At 32.0% G+C, this 18053-nt stretch overlaps 1 protein-coding gene across 2 annotated transcripts in view; it reads left to right on the forward strand.

Moving 5' to 3' along the window:
* Positions 1 to 2246: 2246 nt before the first annotated feature.
* LOC143240937 (dnaJ homolog subfamily C member 10-like) overlaps positions 2247 to 18053 on the forward strand; it is a 41745-nt gene continuing 25938 nt past the window's right edge. The window contains exons 1-6 of one of the 2 annotated variants that reach the window (XM_076484206.1): positions 2247 to 2376; positions 3250 to 3532; positions 3853 to 4027; positions 6431 to 6481; positions 10911 to 10996; positions 17354 to 17479. In XM_076484206.1, coding sequence (XP_076340321.1) covers positions 3374 to 3532; positions 3853 to 4027; positions 6431 to 6481; positions 10911 to 10996; positions 17354 to 17479 — 597 coding nt within the window. In that variant the 5' untranslated portion in view covers positions 2247 to 2376; positions 3250 to 3373. Of the gene's footprint in view, positions 2377 to 2626; positions 2766 to 3249; positions 3533 to 3852; positions 4028 to 6430; positions 6482 to 10910; positions 10997 to 17353; positions 17480 to 18053 lie in introns of those variants that run through there. The other variant, XM_076484207.1, reaches the window with a different exon arrangement.

Here is an 18053-nt window from a genome sequence, read left to right on the forward strand (position 1 = left end):
AAGTTACATGCATTTTTAAATACAAAATTAACTTACACAAACGTCGATATTAAAATAAATATATAATAGTTAATCCGTTACAGTGTGAATCCTTTAAGAGCTTCAGGTAAGTATTATTAAACCTAGGAAAGATAAGAATCTTATTAAACAGGTTGAAAATACAATTATTTACTAAACTACACATTTCGTAATATAGAAATGAATTTACCTTATATATAATGTACAGAATTTTGGATTTAATTCTCAATTCAACTATTACTTTCTCATAGTCCCCACAAATTGTTTTCGTTCTTATGCAATGCCTTTTCATACTCACGATTTACAAATGTTACAGTGCCAAGTAGTTAAATGGAAAAGTACATCCCAAAAATATTCTGTAATAGGAAAACCTTTGGCCAATACACCAAAATGATATTTTTAATTAGTCTTGGATATTCAGTTGCAATGATATCCGCGGTTAGCCTCCCAAAAGTTTCCACAAAGACAAGTAGGTTCTATGGAAACATTATGCATAAATAAACACCGAACACACCAGTAAAGAAAAAAACAAGTAACACAAGAGAAAAGTTAAATAAAATTTTTATCTGTAATAATAAATTGTTTACTCTTAAGCCATTTCCTTCTTCCGTATTCAGGTTTGCTAATGTGCACTTTCAGCCAAACAAAAGATCCAGTTGAATATTACATAATATTTGAATCACCTACTTCATCGTTTATTGCAATATCATATTAAATTTCACAAGTACTTATGTCACAGCTTGAGGTAGGTTTATCTCGTTTCACGGGGTGGACACAAATGCATGGACAAACCAGTACAATCTTCTATGAGATAAACTAATGATGTACACAGGGAGTGGTTGGAGAGGCTCAGGCTCCGGCCTTCCTGTTCTTATGCTCCCAAAGTGCTCTTTCTTTTCTGTCATAAAAACTGTCGATAACTACCAAAAAGTACAACCGATTCCACACTTGCTTGCTGCGAGTTTTTAGAAAGAAAGGAAAAAGGACCTCAATTTGAAGATAAATGGGGCACATGGAGAATAGGGTCTTGTGAGACCTTACGTTAAAAACCAATATGATATTAATGTTAATATGTAAACAGTTATTGTTCAATTTCAGATCATATAAGTGTTCTATAAACTCGTCAATGAAAATATCATCAATCTATATGGGAGACATGTTTGGAAATGTCTTCACGTGCAGTCTTCTTACATCGTTGTTTAAGTGGTCCGGTATTTTACGGCCCTCAACTTTTAACTCGAACTTATATATTTGAGTGTGTTTTTCACAGTCACATATTTGACACGACATATTGGCAACTATGCTCCAAGTATGAAGTTGTTCCTTGTCTAAATCCTCCAAAGCATTGAGCAAGGGAGCATATAAACTATATGAAGCTTACAAACAGTCAGAAACAATCACAACAAATAAGGAATAAAAGAGGAATTCTTTCATAACTCTATATATACCAGAACAAGTCCACAGCCCTCACAATCTCTTCTAACTTTCTCCCACCCACAATGTTTGAAAAGTACCCTTTTTGTTAATGAGTTATTTCCCTTTTGATAGTCTCTGCGCGTTATTGCAGATGCCTCTTGTTGCTTGTAATCTTCACTTTAGCCCCCCAGTGGATCAGCGGTATGTTTGCGGACTTACAACGCTAAAAACCGAGTTTCGATTCTCGTGGTGGGCAGAGCACAGATAGCCAATGTGTAGCTTTGTGCTTAATTCAAAACAACAACAACTTCACTTTAGCAAGAGGAATTCCAACTTGAGGTCGCATTTGACATACACTTATTAAAATATTACTGACGTATCAGCTTCTAAGGGCACAATAGATAAATATATCTAATTTAGTGAGATAAAATGCTTTTCTATACTGACATAACTTCCTGAAAATATAAAATTATCATAATACTTAACTTATTTATGTATTTCATAATAGAGGATTTTCGTGGATATTTTAATTTACTGTTGACACTTATCAGCATGAAATATTTTTTTCCTTCGCAAAATCGGCGAAACTTTTGACACTGAGTATAATTAAAAACAAAAGATTAAAAATCACAATTTTCTTTCAGAATTTAAAACATAGGGATTGTTTTTGCAAATGTAGATTAGGGTTGAGTTATATCATTCATGATATTAAAACTTAAATAAATATTTTATTGATATATGTATATGTAGATAGATATAAAGTAGGTATTAAAATTCCAATAAAATATATAGAAAATAATGACGTTAAAGACGTAAGCCAATAAGCTTATGAACCGTCAGCGGCAATCACAAAAACAAAATGAAGAAGAATGCCACCTATCGGTCATAGTTACACTTTCGTTTTTGGTTAGTTTTCACTTACCAAAGAAATAAATTTCTGAAGTAAGTTGTTGTGGTTTTTGAAAAGTATGTTTTGGAATATCATTGTTATGATGAAGTAGTTTAAAAACAAAAGAAAGATGGCAAATTGGTTAGATGTATCTTATGTAGTGTAAAATTAATTAAAGTAGCATTGTTTTGTTAGGTTAAGGTAGAATATAGTCTAGACCGAATTAGTTTATTGTACCGGTTAGACCTAACCAAACTCGGCTTTCTCCTACTCTTATGAGCGGTTAGTGACCAAGTGCTGAGAGTTAGAATGAACTAAAGTGTGTGGGGGTGTCCGTGTAATATCTCCATATTTGTTAAACATAAAATTATTGAAATAAAGTAACGCTGGAAAAAGAAAATTTAAAGTGTACTAATAGTATCACTAGTATCAGTCTTAGCACGTAAGTAGAATGTAGTTTAGTTGAGTTTTATTTGATGTTTATATAATAAAATTAAGCATTGAAAAGAAGTGTGTTAAAATGTCTTCTATTGACGTTCCTGCATCTATTCAAATATGGCATGACAGATATTAATAATATATGTGTGAGTTTTCTTGTGCCTGTGGTTTTTGATATAGGTTAAATCTGAAGTTGTAGGTCTTGTATATTTCTTTTATAATTTAAGTATTTGTTTCCCAGGAAATGTTTAACTACCGTTGTTTACTTATATTAAGTATCAGTTATTATTGCACTTTAGTAATATTGAAAAAATATTGATTTATTACTGAGGGCTCTAAAAGTAAAAGAGAATAAAACATCCAACAATTAGAATTTTATAAGTGGTTTACAGTGTCACTAGGTTTACAATCTATGGTTCATGGATTCTTTTTTTCTTATTATTATGTTTGGGTTTTTCACATCTTTGGTTTATAAATTTTGTTTTCAGGAAATTGCCTCAATGTTAGAAAACATTTCATCTCACCAAATTACATCCATTTAGTTTCTGTGCACTTAGAAGTTGACAAATTGACACTATTTTAATAAGAATAAACAAAGTGTGACTAAAAAAAATGCTACTGAAATTTGGATTAGTTGTGTTGTTTCTTTCATCCTTTACTCTTGGAGAAGATTTCTATGAGCTACTAGGAATCGGTAAAGATGCTGATAATCGGGAAATCCGGAAAGCTTTTAAAAAACTGGCTCTCAAACTTCATCCTGACAAGAATAAGGTAAGATATGTACCATGCATTGACATATTTTTAAATATGAGAATGAGGACATAAATATAAAAGTAACATGTTATTTAACTTGTACTGAAAATAAAATTTCAACTAATTAAACTGAGAAACAATTTAGAAAACTTAAAGAAATAGCACAGAAAATAACAATAAAAATCTAATATCTAGAGAGAAAGTGTTATAGTTTATTGATTGATAGTGTATTAAATACTGTTCAACACATCTTTAAATTGTGTAAAATCTCATGCACCTGTGTATCATTCATTTTGATTACTTATTCAGAATGGTTGCTTTTATTTTTATTTAAATAGGATGATCCTTCAGCCGAGGAAAAATTTGTTCAGTTAAATAAAGCATACGAAGTTTTGAAAGATGAAGAAACTAGAAAGAAATATGACCTTTATGGAGAAGAGGGACTGAAGGATGATTTTGGGCATGGGTGGCGTGGAAATTACCACAGCTGGAATTACTATTATGAAAGTTTTGGTAAGTTTATATGGAAATATCTGGAGTGTTGTTTCATATCAAGTCATATTACAACATGTATATCTGTAAAAACATTTATTTGTTCAGTGTTTTGGAACAAAAAACATATTAAATACAAGTTGAAGGACATTGAAGAGCCTTTTTATCATATAAAGGAAGTCCTGAACCCCAAATCTTCCTCCATAAACAGAAAACTAATTACTGAATTTGGTCCCTCAAATATTCATCAACCCTTCCATAACTTGTAAATTTGTAGCATCTCCCCTTCTTAATGAAGATTTATTATTCTTTTAAATCTTAAATTTATGGCATGAAAAGTCTGATGTCTTGATCTTATTGGTTGTCTTGACAATTTTGATTACTTCAATTAAGTCTTCCCTTGCCCCCTCTCTTTTTCAAGAGTGGGGATAAAAGATATAAATATGTCATCATATAGGAACCAGTCCAACCTCTGATTATTCTTGTAGTCACACTCCAAATCATTTCCAACATATCAGATTTTGTAGAAACAAGGGAATAAACTGTGCACAATATTTCAGATTAGTTTTGTTTGTAAATGGTAATTTGATTTTGTTAGCTTTAGTGAAATATATATATAATTTGTTATAGAAAAAATAAGTCCAAATAAAAAAAATGTTGCACCATTTTAAAGGATTCTCAAGGTGCAGGCTATAATGTGGGATATAAAATGTACCCTAGGTTTTGGAGGTGATTGAAGAAGTAGAACTCAGATTGTGGTGGGGATACACCATCTATCAGTCTTAACGTCCATTTGCCAATCTCACATGAAGAATAAAATAATCATTAGAAATAGAAATTAGGAGAGCAAGGTATGGGTGCTCAAGCCCACAATTTCCCACGCATGTATATCACCTTTCACTGCCTTCAGACTGTTATTCTGCAGTCATCTCCAAAACTTAGGTACATTTTATATCCCACATAATAGCCTGTAACCTGGGGATCTCTTTGATTGGTGTAGCTTTTTTCATTTTTGTTTGAGCTTGTTTTTGTTTATAACAAATTATCAGTCATGAGGTTTGGATTTGCTGTTTATAATTAGTCCTTCTCTTTGATTTTGTTTTATTTTACTTGAATGTTGAATATTCATACACACACACACACACACACACACACAATATTATATATAGAAAGATGAAAAGCTGTCTATCTGTGACACCAGTATCTGCCATTGCAGTACCAATCACCATGCAATTTGCACAAAATTTGCTTTCTTCTGTGACAAATAGGTTTAAGATTTGTCTCTAAAATTATTCCAGCTGTGTGTGTGTAAAGTGTAAAGGATGGTTCATTAGTTTCAGTATATAATTTGATTTGAGGGTAGGTTGGTAGAGATTGTGATGAGAAATAATATTGAGTCACTGGTTAATCTCCCTCTTATGGTTGTAAAGGAGATGTTTCACTAAATTTTGTTCAGTCAGATCCTTTTACTACAACTCTAATAACCTGCATAGTTTATCTGCAGCACATTTCAGTTTTGAAATTGGCCAAATTAAAATGTGCTTCTTCAACTCAGTGGGCTAACAAAGTCAAAACCACAAAACAGTCCAAAGAAAAGACCCAAAATTTATAATAAAATTCACTGCCTTTACCATTACAATTAATACTTTACAGGGTCATACACTTGATCAAGTAGAAATGTTTGAGAATCAGTTTTTCACATGTTTCAATCTACATGGATTTATCAAGAAGAACAAAATTTGAACATAACTTAAAAACATACAAAGTCAGAATGCTGATTGAGCAATACTTAAAGTAGATGACAAATTATATATAAATTGTTTATGTTAATATTGCATACAGGCTAATTTTCTCTCGCATAATATACATAAATTGTTTGTGTTTAATATTACATATAGGATAGTAATTCTCACATAATATTCGTAAATTGTTTGTTTAATATTACATGTATGCGAGTTATTCTCTTACATAGTATACATAAATTGTTTAATATTACATGTAGGCTAGCAATTTCCTTACATAATTGTAATTTGTTCATGTTTAATATTACATATAGGCTACTTATTCTCTTAAATTTTACAGTAATATAATTTATTTTCATAAAACATTTAATTAGATATAATTTGAGAATAAAATTTAATCAGTATTTACATGTGTGTGTTTATGTGTGTGTATATGAACACGCACATATAGTAGTAATTAGAAATCTAAATTCTTTTTTGGGGTTTAATGTCTTTTGCATTCTTACATGCTTATTTACATTCTTAGTAATGAAGTAATAAATTGTTATATATCCATTGCAAACATTTATCATACTCTTTGTCGATAAAATCTTTGTACAAAACATTAGTTATCAGTTGCTTAATAATGCTCAAACTCTGGGTTATTTTAATACAAATAGTGTTTTTTTGTTACCTTTCACAGGGATTTATGATGATGACCCAACCATTATAACACTAAGTAAAAGTGACTTTGGTAAGTGTACCCTCTAGCTCTTATTAAACATATAATTTAATTGAAAAAAATAGAATCGATATATTGAAAAATTACTTGAAATATACATATATAACATTCAGGATAATCCTTCTGTCTGGTTCTATATGAAAAGAATGAAATTTTGATTAGCTTTTATTGTGTTTTATTTAACCTCTAAATACAGTGTAAGTAAAATTTAACGTGTTAGCTTATGTGATATAAGTATTTGAGAAATGTTCCTTGAAAATAATATTTAAATTGTATATGGTGTTATCATAACTTAAGTCTGCTACTAAAATCATTTTACTGCTGTTGAACATTATGCTGTGATAAAAATGTTTTATCATTCATGTAATATGTAGTTGTTAGCTGCGTTTGACTGTTTTCACCAAACAGGTGTGTTCATTGCTGATTAAATACTCAGATTTTGGTTTATATTGTTTGTGATTATTCACAATAATGTAACTTTTTTATTAGCTGATTAAGAATTTTAGCATTTTATACAAGTTATTTTAACCTGAAGTTTAGATGAATGAGCTGATTGATAGAAATATATAGAATAAAGTAATGACTTGTGAAATTATAATTATTTTTTTATATTTTGTCCATATTGAAAAATTCTGTCAGCTCATCAAGTGATGCAAGTCAAGTTCTGTTTTGTGTTGAATATCCACATCCATACTCATAATCTCATCAATAAAACATGAGTTTTAATCATGTGCAAAAATGTAATAAACCTTAATTATTTTTAGTAAAGCTTTAAAATACTTAATATTTTTATATAAGATAACTGTTTATTGCATTGAGAGGAAGAATGCTAAGCATACCGGAATGTCCTATTGTCGTGATAACAGGTGGGCTATAGATTACATGGCAAAGAAGTAAGAAACTTGAAGATGAGAAGTTATGAGATGTGGCATGTGGATTTAGTGTGGTTGAAAGTTTAGTCACTTTTAATGTGAAAGCTACTGTAATGCAGCAAGTTGCAAAATATTTGTTTTACTTTTTTTTTTCATATTTTGTCTGAATAAAATTCTATCAAATGAACCTTAGTTTTAAACAGATCTTGTAAAAGCTTTGAAAATATTTAACTTGTTGAGATATTTTTTGACATGTTTATTGAAATGGTAAATGGTGTTTGTACTGTAAAAAGTGATTTTTGACTACACATAATACAATAAAAGCTAATTTGAAAAGAGGAAAAACCTTTTGAGATGTTTTCAAAATTCTAATTTTTTAAAAGACATTTACATTATACCTTTTACATATTTATTATTTGGCATTTAATATAATAGGTAGTTCTACCTTTCTCAGAATATATAAAAATGTGGAATGAATATTGGTAAAATAATCCACTAGAGATGTGTAATTAAATCAATTAATGAAAATTAAAGTTTCTGATTATCACTGTTTTTGATTATTTCAACATTTGATCAATGGAAATTAATTAAATCAATTTTCAGGAAATTAAGATTTTTATTATTACTATTTTCCATAATTTCATCTATCTAAGTAATTGAAATATTGCTTTTGTGTTTTGTTTGTTAAGCACAAAGCTACAAAACACTGATATATTTGTGATGTGCCCAGTTTTGGCCTTATTAAGTTTGTTTAGCTTTTGTGATTCAGGGGTGTGAAATCCTTATGATTTTATGGTTTTGGTTTTGTTCCCATTGCCACCAAACTTGCTCAACCTGTCTATTATGATAAAGCTAGAAAGGCTATCTATCACTGCCACTAATTTTGTCAGTTTACTAAAGGAAAGGCAACTGTCTGATAGCCATACTCTTCCAACTTTCGTTTCTTGTATGTACCATGGTTCCAAAACATCCTCACTTCCTCCACCACTTATAGATACTACTTGATTGTCTAAGCATTGGTCTGATTTTTTTCTTGCTTACTTCAATCTTTTATATCCCACTCAATTACCCTTGGCAGTATATTTCTCATGATATTCTCTATCTACTCTACATAAATATGTTATCTATTCTGGTACTGTGTATATAAGCACTTCATTCAGGTAATTTTTTTAAATTTTTTCTCTACAACTTCATTAGATTTGGATTTCTCTAAAGAAGAAATGTGATAATTAACAAGCTTTTTCTCATCACTTTTATTTTTTGGGCCTGAGCACACACCATAATGACTGGTCTCTTTTGAAGCCATCTCATCAGTTAGCAGAACAACACACCTAGTTTCTACTTTCATAAGCTACCAAAGTTGGCTTTTTAATTAGAGCCAGGAAATTCATTCTCTTGCTAATCCAATACATTGTTCATCCAGGTGTCTTTTTCAACAGGTTTTTAAGCTGAACTCAGCCAACTCTCATCTAGTTCTAGGCTATGAAATGGTCAGTCAAGTTGTTACTTGCATATTCTCCTATTGTGCTAATGGTTCTTTCTCTTTTGTAGATGTGGGCATCCCTTGAATCTCTAATTCCTTTGGGAAAAGCACATAAGTGGTCTATCTAGTGGTCTTTGCTCAGACAATGGATCATGACCTGTGATCCATCTTAGATTTTGGATGATGGTTTGATTGGATCAATGATACCATTGGTGTTCTTGTACTGCTTTCTCGTCTTAAGATTTGTCTCTTCACAAATGCTTCCCTTCAAGGATAGGGTGCATATATTGACAGTCAGGAATTCCAGGGTCTATGGATGGATGGCAAATCTCTCTTCCACATTTTAGATATCCTCTATTTGGTTCACTTCCATCATATCAGCCTCCTGATTTTCCATGTTCCAGGGATGATCAATTTAATAGCAGATCATCTGTCTCAATCCAGTCAAATTCTCTATCAAATGGTTTTCTGTTGCAAGGTTTTCCAGTGGATTTGCTCTCAGTTCAGGACTATTGTTTACTGTTCATTAAAACCCTCAACTACAAGTTTTGGTCCTCAGTATCTCACCCTAAAGCTTTGGAGATAGATACATTCAATCAGCATTGGACAAGATTTCACCTTTGTGCCTTCTCTTTGATCCATCTGTTATCCAGAGTTCTTGCTATGGTTTAATCCACTACTTATCAGATACTGTCAGTAACCCCAAACAGGCTGGCCCAAACATGGTTTCTCTTCTGCAATATTTTCAAGAGTGTCCACCTCTGCCACTTCCTCTTTGGCCATTTCTATTGAAGCAACCTTGACTCAACATTCTACACCTGGGCATTCCCAAGCTCAAACTTTTTGTATAGAAGTTATGCAATCCTTTGCACAGCCTCAGAGTTGAACTTTTAACTATCCAGTCCCTCAATGCTTTCACAGATGTTGATAGGAGTAGCACCAGCCTACATGGGAGTTTTCTTGAAATACTGGTTCATATTTGATGTTTGGCTATCCAGTTGAAGTGTGCATGGCCCTTCTTTTTTTTTTTTTTTATATCAATATTGGTCCAGAGATGTCCACTATCTCTTTGTAATTCTGAACACGGAGTGATAACCTGTCCTGAGTCCTTGGTTGAACACATTTGTTCCAGGTCCTACCCATAATTCTTAGTGCAAGTGAAAGGCTCCTTGCCCACTTTATTGGGGAGTGAGGATGAATGTTCATAATTCCAGACTGGATGAGTCCTGTTCCTTTGTTTGAGTAAGGCACACATGATTTTGTCATTCAGATCCTGGGTTACTTCATCTTGTCAGGTTTTATGTTGCTCACTTTCTCATCTTGATTTCACTGGTTTGGAATGATTGACTATATGGCTACAGACTGAGATACAATCAAAGGTATAATTATATATATAATGTAGCAGTACAATTGTTCTAGCCACCAATATGAGTCATAAAGACTGACACCCCTTAATTCCAACCACACGTAGTGGAACCTTGAGTATCTTGTTGTGGCTGATCTATAGTGATGATTACTTTTGTGCAGTTCCATTCTTGATACAGGAACTAAGTTTGGGGTGAAGAGCACACCTCTTGTGAATGTAATGTAGGTCCTCCACTCAGGTACCATTCTTATCTTGGAACACCGATGCTCTATGCAGATGCTTTCTGTATGGATAATGCCCTCAATGGCAACTCCACTGTCTCAATATGAGATTCTAACTATAAGTGTCATCAGAGGTAAGTATATTATGGAAGTGAACATGTTCCTAAATTAAAAATATATTTCCAATAATACTTCCCTCTGCTTACACTCTTCTGCCTGTCTTCCCCACTGAGGTAAGAATTATTGGAAATATATTATTAATTTAGGAAAATGTTAACTTTGAGAATCACTCTAATAATCAGTTAATTGAACATAATAAATTAATGAGGTTCTCTTCTTAATTTAAGTTTTTGTGAAAAAAAGTTAATTTCACCAACTGTAAATGATGCATACATAGTTGTAATTTAGCATTTCCACTATTTTGGATTGAAATAGTGATATTAACTTGAACACAATGGTAGTAGTGAACTATATTAGTATTGCTGTAATACTTGTACAGAGCAGTCAGTTGTGGGGTCTCAAGACACGTGGTTCATCAATTTCTACTCTCCTCAGTGTTCACATTGTCACCACTTGGCTCCTGCTGTAAGTTCATACTTCGTTCTTGAATACCTTTACAAGTCTTAAGTCTAGATTCATATTTAGTGTCTGTGATAAAATCCATTTTATTTAAGAATAAAAATGTTTATAATAACAGTGTTAATAGTTTTTATTATTTTTTTAATACTTGTTGCTGTATAAACAAACAGTAAATGTACAACTTATTACATAAAGTATTTACACTGTAATTTTGTACTGTAGAAGTGTTACATATTTTAAATGGAAAGTGTGTAACTTTTTGAATGAGTTGAAAGGTAGTAATTACAGCTACTAATTAGAATGGAAAACACAAAGTAAAATGTGTTCATACATTTTCTTTACTCTTATTTTCTTATGTGATGACAGTAGTTCATTGATACAAAGCAATTATTAAATCATGATAATGTTGTAAAAGTTATATGCATGGAAAATATTTATAATTTGCAGTGTTAGCATGTCTCAATTATCACTATTTTTCATGGTATAATAATTAGTAGTTTATTTTTTAATTAACTCAAGTTTTGTATTCTTATTATGAAAACTTAAGATTTAGAAAGGTAATTTCTGGTTTGAGGATGTGGGATGAGTAGGATTCACCTGCTCAAACAGAACCAATGGTGGTGAGGTGGGAATGTTATCCTTTTATGTGACTTTATTTTTCTACAAAGTATAGCATAACATATGAATACACCTTCCCTTTAGAGAAGCACAATCTCAACCCTTTATATTATAAGTTTATAAATGAACTTTTTATGTGTTCACTATTATTGGTTTCTTAAAATAATATGATATTTTTTATGTTTGACATTTACAGTTAAGATTACACAAACATTTCCTGTTGTATATGTTAGCTGATTATACTTGTATATCTCATTCTTCTAAACAATCTTCACACAGTTGTTAGATAAATACTTGGGTGACATTCACACCAGATAAGAGAGCTTATGTACACTAGAGTTTTTTGTGGTGAGAGATAAACGCTAGCCTACTTTTATCACCTTTGCTTGTATGGCAAGGCATAATTAAGCCTTTCATTCTTTTTTTTCCTGCTTTAATTTCCTTTTTAGTTTTAATGGTGGTTTTGTACATCAACATTTTATGATTGTACTTTTTATTAACTAGTTATTTTTGATAATTATCTTTTTTACATATTTTAAATTTGATTTAAGTGTTGTATAGATAAAAAAAATCAGTTTATTAGTTCTTACTTAAAGAATATCAGCTACATCATCACATAATTTTAAATGTCTTTTTATCCTAAATATTTGTTTTCTAATTGTATGAGTGCATTGAAAATTTATATGATATTTGATGGAACTTTAGATTATTTTTGGTGTTAGATGGTATTTGTGTTCAATGTTTTGCCAAATGTGACCATTTTGTGGCTTGAAATACCCAAAACCCATTATGGGGAGGTGGTTGTACATTGGCTTCCACCACAACCACCTTGCTTTTGTGAATCTTGTGTGTTAATTTATTCACATGTGTAATCCAACTTGGTGTTCAAATGAGGCATAATTTTTCTTGGTCTTAAATTTGCATGAATGAACCTCTGTCAGCATTTGGATTCACAGACTGTAGCAAAAGCTACATTCCTTGTTTTATGGCTTGAGTAAGACAAAAAACTGATCAAATTCTAATTTTGGAGTAATTTCTTCCTGATATACTAGTTGCATGAGATATGTTGGGATAAACTGTTTCAAGCCTTTCATCATTTTATCAGTCAACAATTAAATCAAAATAATTAGATGCATTGAAATTCATTTTTGGTATTCTAAAATATCTGATATCTGGGTAACTACATCTTGCTGTTCTGCAACCATTATTCTTCAAAGGGATAAGTTTCTTACATGTTCACACTCATCCACAAGCATAGCAGTTAAAACATTTTCAGGGTGATTGTAGCAACCATTTGTCTGAACTACTAGGTCAGCAACTACTTTCAAATATTCTAAAAGGTATCTTGAACTCTTATCTGCCACAAATTCTTTGCACCATCTGTACATATAAATGAATTCCAATATGAAACCAACTAAGAACATGTATTTTACAAACAAAAATAGCCAGTACCTGAATGGATTCTGTAGGATTTTCATTTGTGATATACAAGTGTAGGATTCTGTTTACAGTTGGTAGCCATCATCAATGGCTTAAAGTGCCTTGTTGGTGTATTTTCAAATTTGAGCAGATCCCATTTGAAACAGCTTTGCAAGTATCCCATAAATAATGTTGATCAGTGGGTAACTTTACAATATAGTGCTGTTTGCAAGTAACTATTACTTTGCCAGTTTCTCCCATGAATACATCTGGTACACACATACAACCATTGAGATGTTGGAAGAGAAATGCCAAAGAAGCTCATTTGTATGCAGCATGAATACCATTCATTCTATAGGCCTTCCCAGATGGTTTTATAGAAATCTAAGCACACAACATCTGGGCCCACAATTTATTACTATACTATCACAGCCAACAGTATTAAAAGTATTAATCCCACTTCTGGAAATAAGACCATTACTGCTTGAAGACTGGAGTGATGTGACAAAGGTATAATGACTGTGGTTCTTGAATAAAAGTAATATGCTCTTCTATATTAGTTTTGAGATAATGTCATTCCCTTTGTTACCATTATTTTTGTCTTATTTTTTGAATAGTCAAAATACAGTCCATTACAATGCAATGATTTGGCATTATCCTGCACCTCTACTTCTTTTTTCTCATGTCAACTTGTGTCTATCTATTACATGTGAGGTGTCTCATTTGTGAATGATTTCAAGATCTTAACCTAACAGCATCAAGATGGCTGCTTCAGAATGATCTGAAACACCATACTGATTCTTGCTAGCACATGCATGTATACTTGTTTTTGTCTGATATGATGTAGGTTCAATTATTTTACCAGCAGATGAGTTTTAAGTAATCTCTGACATAGAATTGTCAGGTTTGTTTTTGATTCAGGTGATGAAGAGTTCTGAAACACTTCTGGTATACTTGTACTTGCTTTATCATTCAATATCCTATTCTGACTTTTTATTTTATTTATAGTACTTTTGCAGTTTTTTGTCAGTAGTACATCTCCTCATCCCATGCCCAGTTTTTGTTGTATTTGCTGGTCTTTAAAAATTCTCTTCCAGAAGTAGGAACTCAGTAAGCTACATCACATTTCCAAGATGTTGAAATGCATTGGCAAGCAGCTGTATCAAACAGTTTTATTGTTTCTTTGAGAAAGTTCTGCCATTTAGAACCTAAGGTAGATATTCCAGCTCTCTTAACTGGTTTCATCAGAGCCTGATATCTGCAATGACACTTTTGTATTTTCCTTATCAAATTATCATGAGAAATGATCAGAATTGAATCTCTTTTTTTTTCCCATAGGTTTTCTATATCAAAAGCAACTTTATCAGCAATTTTGGCAACACTAGGTTCAAATGTATTCTCAAGACAGCTGGTATGGGTTTTAAAACTTTTATTAATGTAGTTTTAATACCCATACCAGCTGTCTTGAGAACACATTTTTATTTCAATAGGATTTTCATCATCATGAACCCTTGGTTTAGCATCTGGTGCTAATGGCTTCAATTTTAGTCTTATATGCTGATAGTGTGAAGTAACATGTAATTGTTGGTAGAACATTGATTTTCAATGGTTGTGCATCAAACCCTGATGCCTGTAGAAATGCAAATGTATGTTTGTTTTCAGCTTGTCTTGTCAAACTCATGATGGATGCTGTAGCAAAGGAAAGGGAAAATAAATATAGCACTACAGCAGGGTGACACTTCCTTTTCACACCAAGTTTTACTCACAACTAAGAATTAGCTTGCAAAGTGCACTGCATCCATGATATAGCTACTAGTTCAAGGAAGGTTGTCAAATAGCACATTTTTATAGCTAGCTACCCATGAAAGATGAATTGCATGTCTCAACATTACTTTCCTAATCATGACAAATGCAAACAACTAATGAAAGATTACTAGTAACCCCCTGCTAGTACAGTGGTAAGTCTACAGATTTGCAATGCTAAAATCAGGGGTTCATTTCCCCTCAGTGGGCTCAGTAGATAGCCCAATGTGGCTTTGCTATAAGAAAACCCACACATTAATAACTATGCAAGACTGGTTGAATGTTGGAGCATGAGTATTGGAAACGTCATGCACCCTGTGGAGCCAGCAAATGAATACAAAATTGAATAATAAGTTAAACATTTATTGCAAATGTACATATACATCTATTCCACTCATGGAAAGTTTGATATTAAGCAAAAACATCTTTTGCTTCACTATTTTGTGCATGATGCATATTGTATAGAATGATCCCCAAAGTTGGAGCCCTATGAATGGTTGATATTGGCAAATCTCTACTCCATGGACCACAATGTGCCACTGCAACCAGGTGCAGCTGTGCACTTGTGCTGGCAATTGTTTCAGCTCAACAATATTTCCAGTAAGTGTTGATAATCTATTTGTACATGGATTATTTACCACTGTGTCCTGATGAACTTGCACACAACAATACTAGAATAATGTCTTGTACAATCTGTATTCCTTGAAAACTACTTTAAAATTGCATGTTTTAAAGTAATAACATTGCAATAGTTCGCCTTGTTGCAAACTTATCAGTTTCATGTTCAATAAATGAATTATGCTGCAACTGATAGATCCACTTATGTCCATGTAAAGTATGGGAAACAAAACCCATAATGATGCCCCTAGTTTATAATATTTGATGACTGTGGCATTTGCACCTGTATTAAACCCATACTGTGCATATGAAAATTCACCTGTGTATCTCCTCAAGTTTATTGGATATAACAAGTGCAACTGCAAACCCTTTTATGATCACGCTATTACATTTTAGACCATTTATTTGTAAACACAAAGCTACATAATAAGCTATCTTTTCTGTACTCACAGCAGGTATTGAAAACAATTGTAAATGTAAGCCCTCAGACATACTGATGAGTACTTGAGTGCTTACATTTTATAACTGTTTAGTACATAATAAAAAATGTGATAATGCTAAACCCAAAAATATAGACTTGACTGTTTTCACAAAAATGTCAGAAAATGAGGATATATTTACATTGATCATATGCTCATCACTTATGTAACCAGGTTGAGGTGATTAACTCATTAAATCTGAGCTGATACTGCTGGTGTTCAGCCAAAAATCCAAATTTATCCATTGGATGGTGACAGTATTTGATAATTTTTGTATCTTTGGCTAAAAATGATTCCAAGCCATGAAATTAAAAAAATTGAAATTTTAAAACGTATGGGGTTAATTACATGGAAATCATGAAAATAATTCTACCAGAATGTGCAAACGTTTCTAACGTTAAAGAGTAAATGTATTGTTTCTGTAATATTGTGAAATGTTAAGAGGAAGACCTGAGATGGAAGAGCAACTGATGTATTTGGATCAAATATTTTCTATTTTTAGAAATTTCCTTTTTTGGAAGTTTCTATATTTTTCAGTCAAGTAATACCCAAAATTTCTGAAACTGCATTTTAATGTTGCAGTAGGTGGAACATTTTGAGTTTCTTTTTGTTAAGTTTTTTTACTTAGTCCTAATAGGGGAAGGCACAGCTTGTGGTAATATAACCATCACAGCAGTGTAAACTGTCAAAGAAAGTCTTCCATAGAATACAAAGAGTACCATATGATGTTGAACAATATACTCTTTGAATGTCAGTAAAGAAAAAAAATAACCAATTCTCACTATTTTACTGGTCTGAAACTTCAGACACCTATACGGATAGTACAAGTCTTCAGATTTATGCAGCTAATATCAGTGGAGACAGCAGATAACCAAGTGCAGCTTTGGTATAAGAGAAATACAGCAATGAGTCTATTGGAACAGTATGTGGCCAAGTGGCTAGTGTACTTGACTAGCATTCTGAGAATCATGGATTTGATTACCCATCCTATCAAACATGCTTGCTCTTTCAGTAATGAAGGCATTATAATGTAATGGTCAATCCCACTATTCATTGGTAAAAGAGTATCCCAGTGAGTAGTGATGACCAGCTGCCTTCCATCTAGTCTTTCATTGCTTAATTAGGAATGGCTAATGCAATTGGCCTTTGTGTAGCTTTGCTCAAGATCAAAACCAAACTGAAATTTTATGTTATCAGTGGTTTGAACGTTTAATAATTTTGCATATATATTAGTATTAGTTACATTGTGTAATGGGCAGCACTCTCAAGAGTCAGTTACTATCACTATTATCATGTCTCACAATATTTTTAATTGTTTAAAAAAACATCTTGGTAATAATTCCAGTTAAGTGTGGAGTCTCAAATGTTCATCTTAGTTATACCTTTATGTGTATTTTATTATTAATGTTTTTCTGTTATGGGTTAGTGGCGTGAACTAGCTCGTGAACTGGAAGGTGTAATTCGAATTGGAGCTGTAAATTGTGAAGAAGACTGGGGTCTGTGTCGAAAACAAGGAATTCACTCTTATCCATCTTTACTCCTTTTTCCTAGGGTAAGATTCCATTCATTTATTTTAAAGTAATATGTGTTTAACATTAAATGCTGGAAACAGTACATGATGAATACTTCAGTTCTACAAAGTTTGTAACTGCATATATATGTTGAAGGTGATAGTTACCATAAGGAAGGTACATTGATTTGCTACAATGTGTGCATTGTGTGAGTATTTTGTATGGGTTTGTTGGCTAGTTTGAAATGTTCCCTGGTGTATGAGTATTGATGTACATCTTGAAAGCTGTGGTAATGGGGGGATTGTTACTACATATTCGTTGTTTGATTATTGGTGGTATATCATAACGAATAGTTATCCTGGATTTTAATTAGATTATGACTTACAAAGACTAAATGTACATTATTTGCATGTTAATAAAACTATTCAGTCTATAGTTATAATAAATCCTTACTTCACATCTATTGTTTTAATGTTGATAATGTTTTTGAATATTTGATTTTTACTTGAATGTTTTATTGTGGAATGATGAAAATAGACCATTAACCTTTTCCAGATGTTACACTTGTTGACTTGCATTCAAAACTTTATTTAACCATTCTTTCATGAATTTATC

The sequence above is a fragment of the Tachypleus tridentatus genome, chromosome 13 (assembly GCF_004210375.1).
Source record: "Tachypleus tridentatus isolate NWPU-2018 chromosome 13, ASM421037v1, whole genome shotgun sequence".
In the NCBI taxonomy this organism is placed as follows: domain Eukaryota; kingdom Metazoa; phylum Arthropoda; class Merostomata; order Xiphosura; family Limulidae; genus Tachypleus; species Tachypleus tridentatus.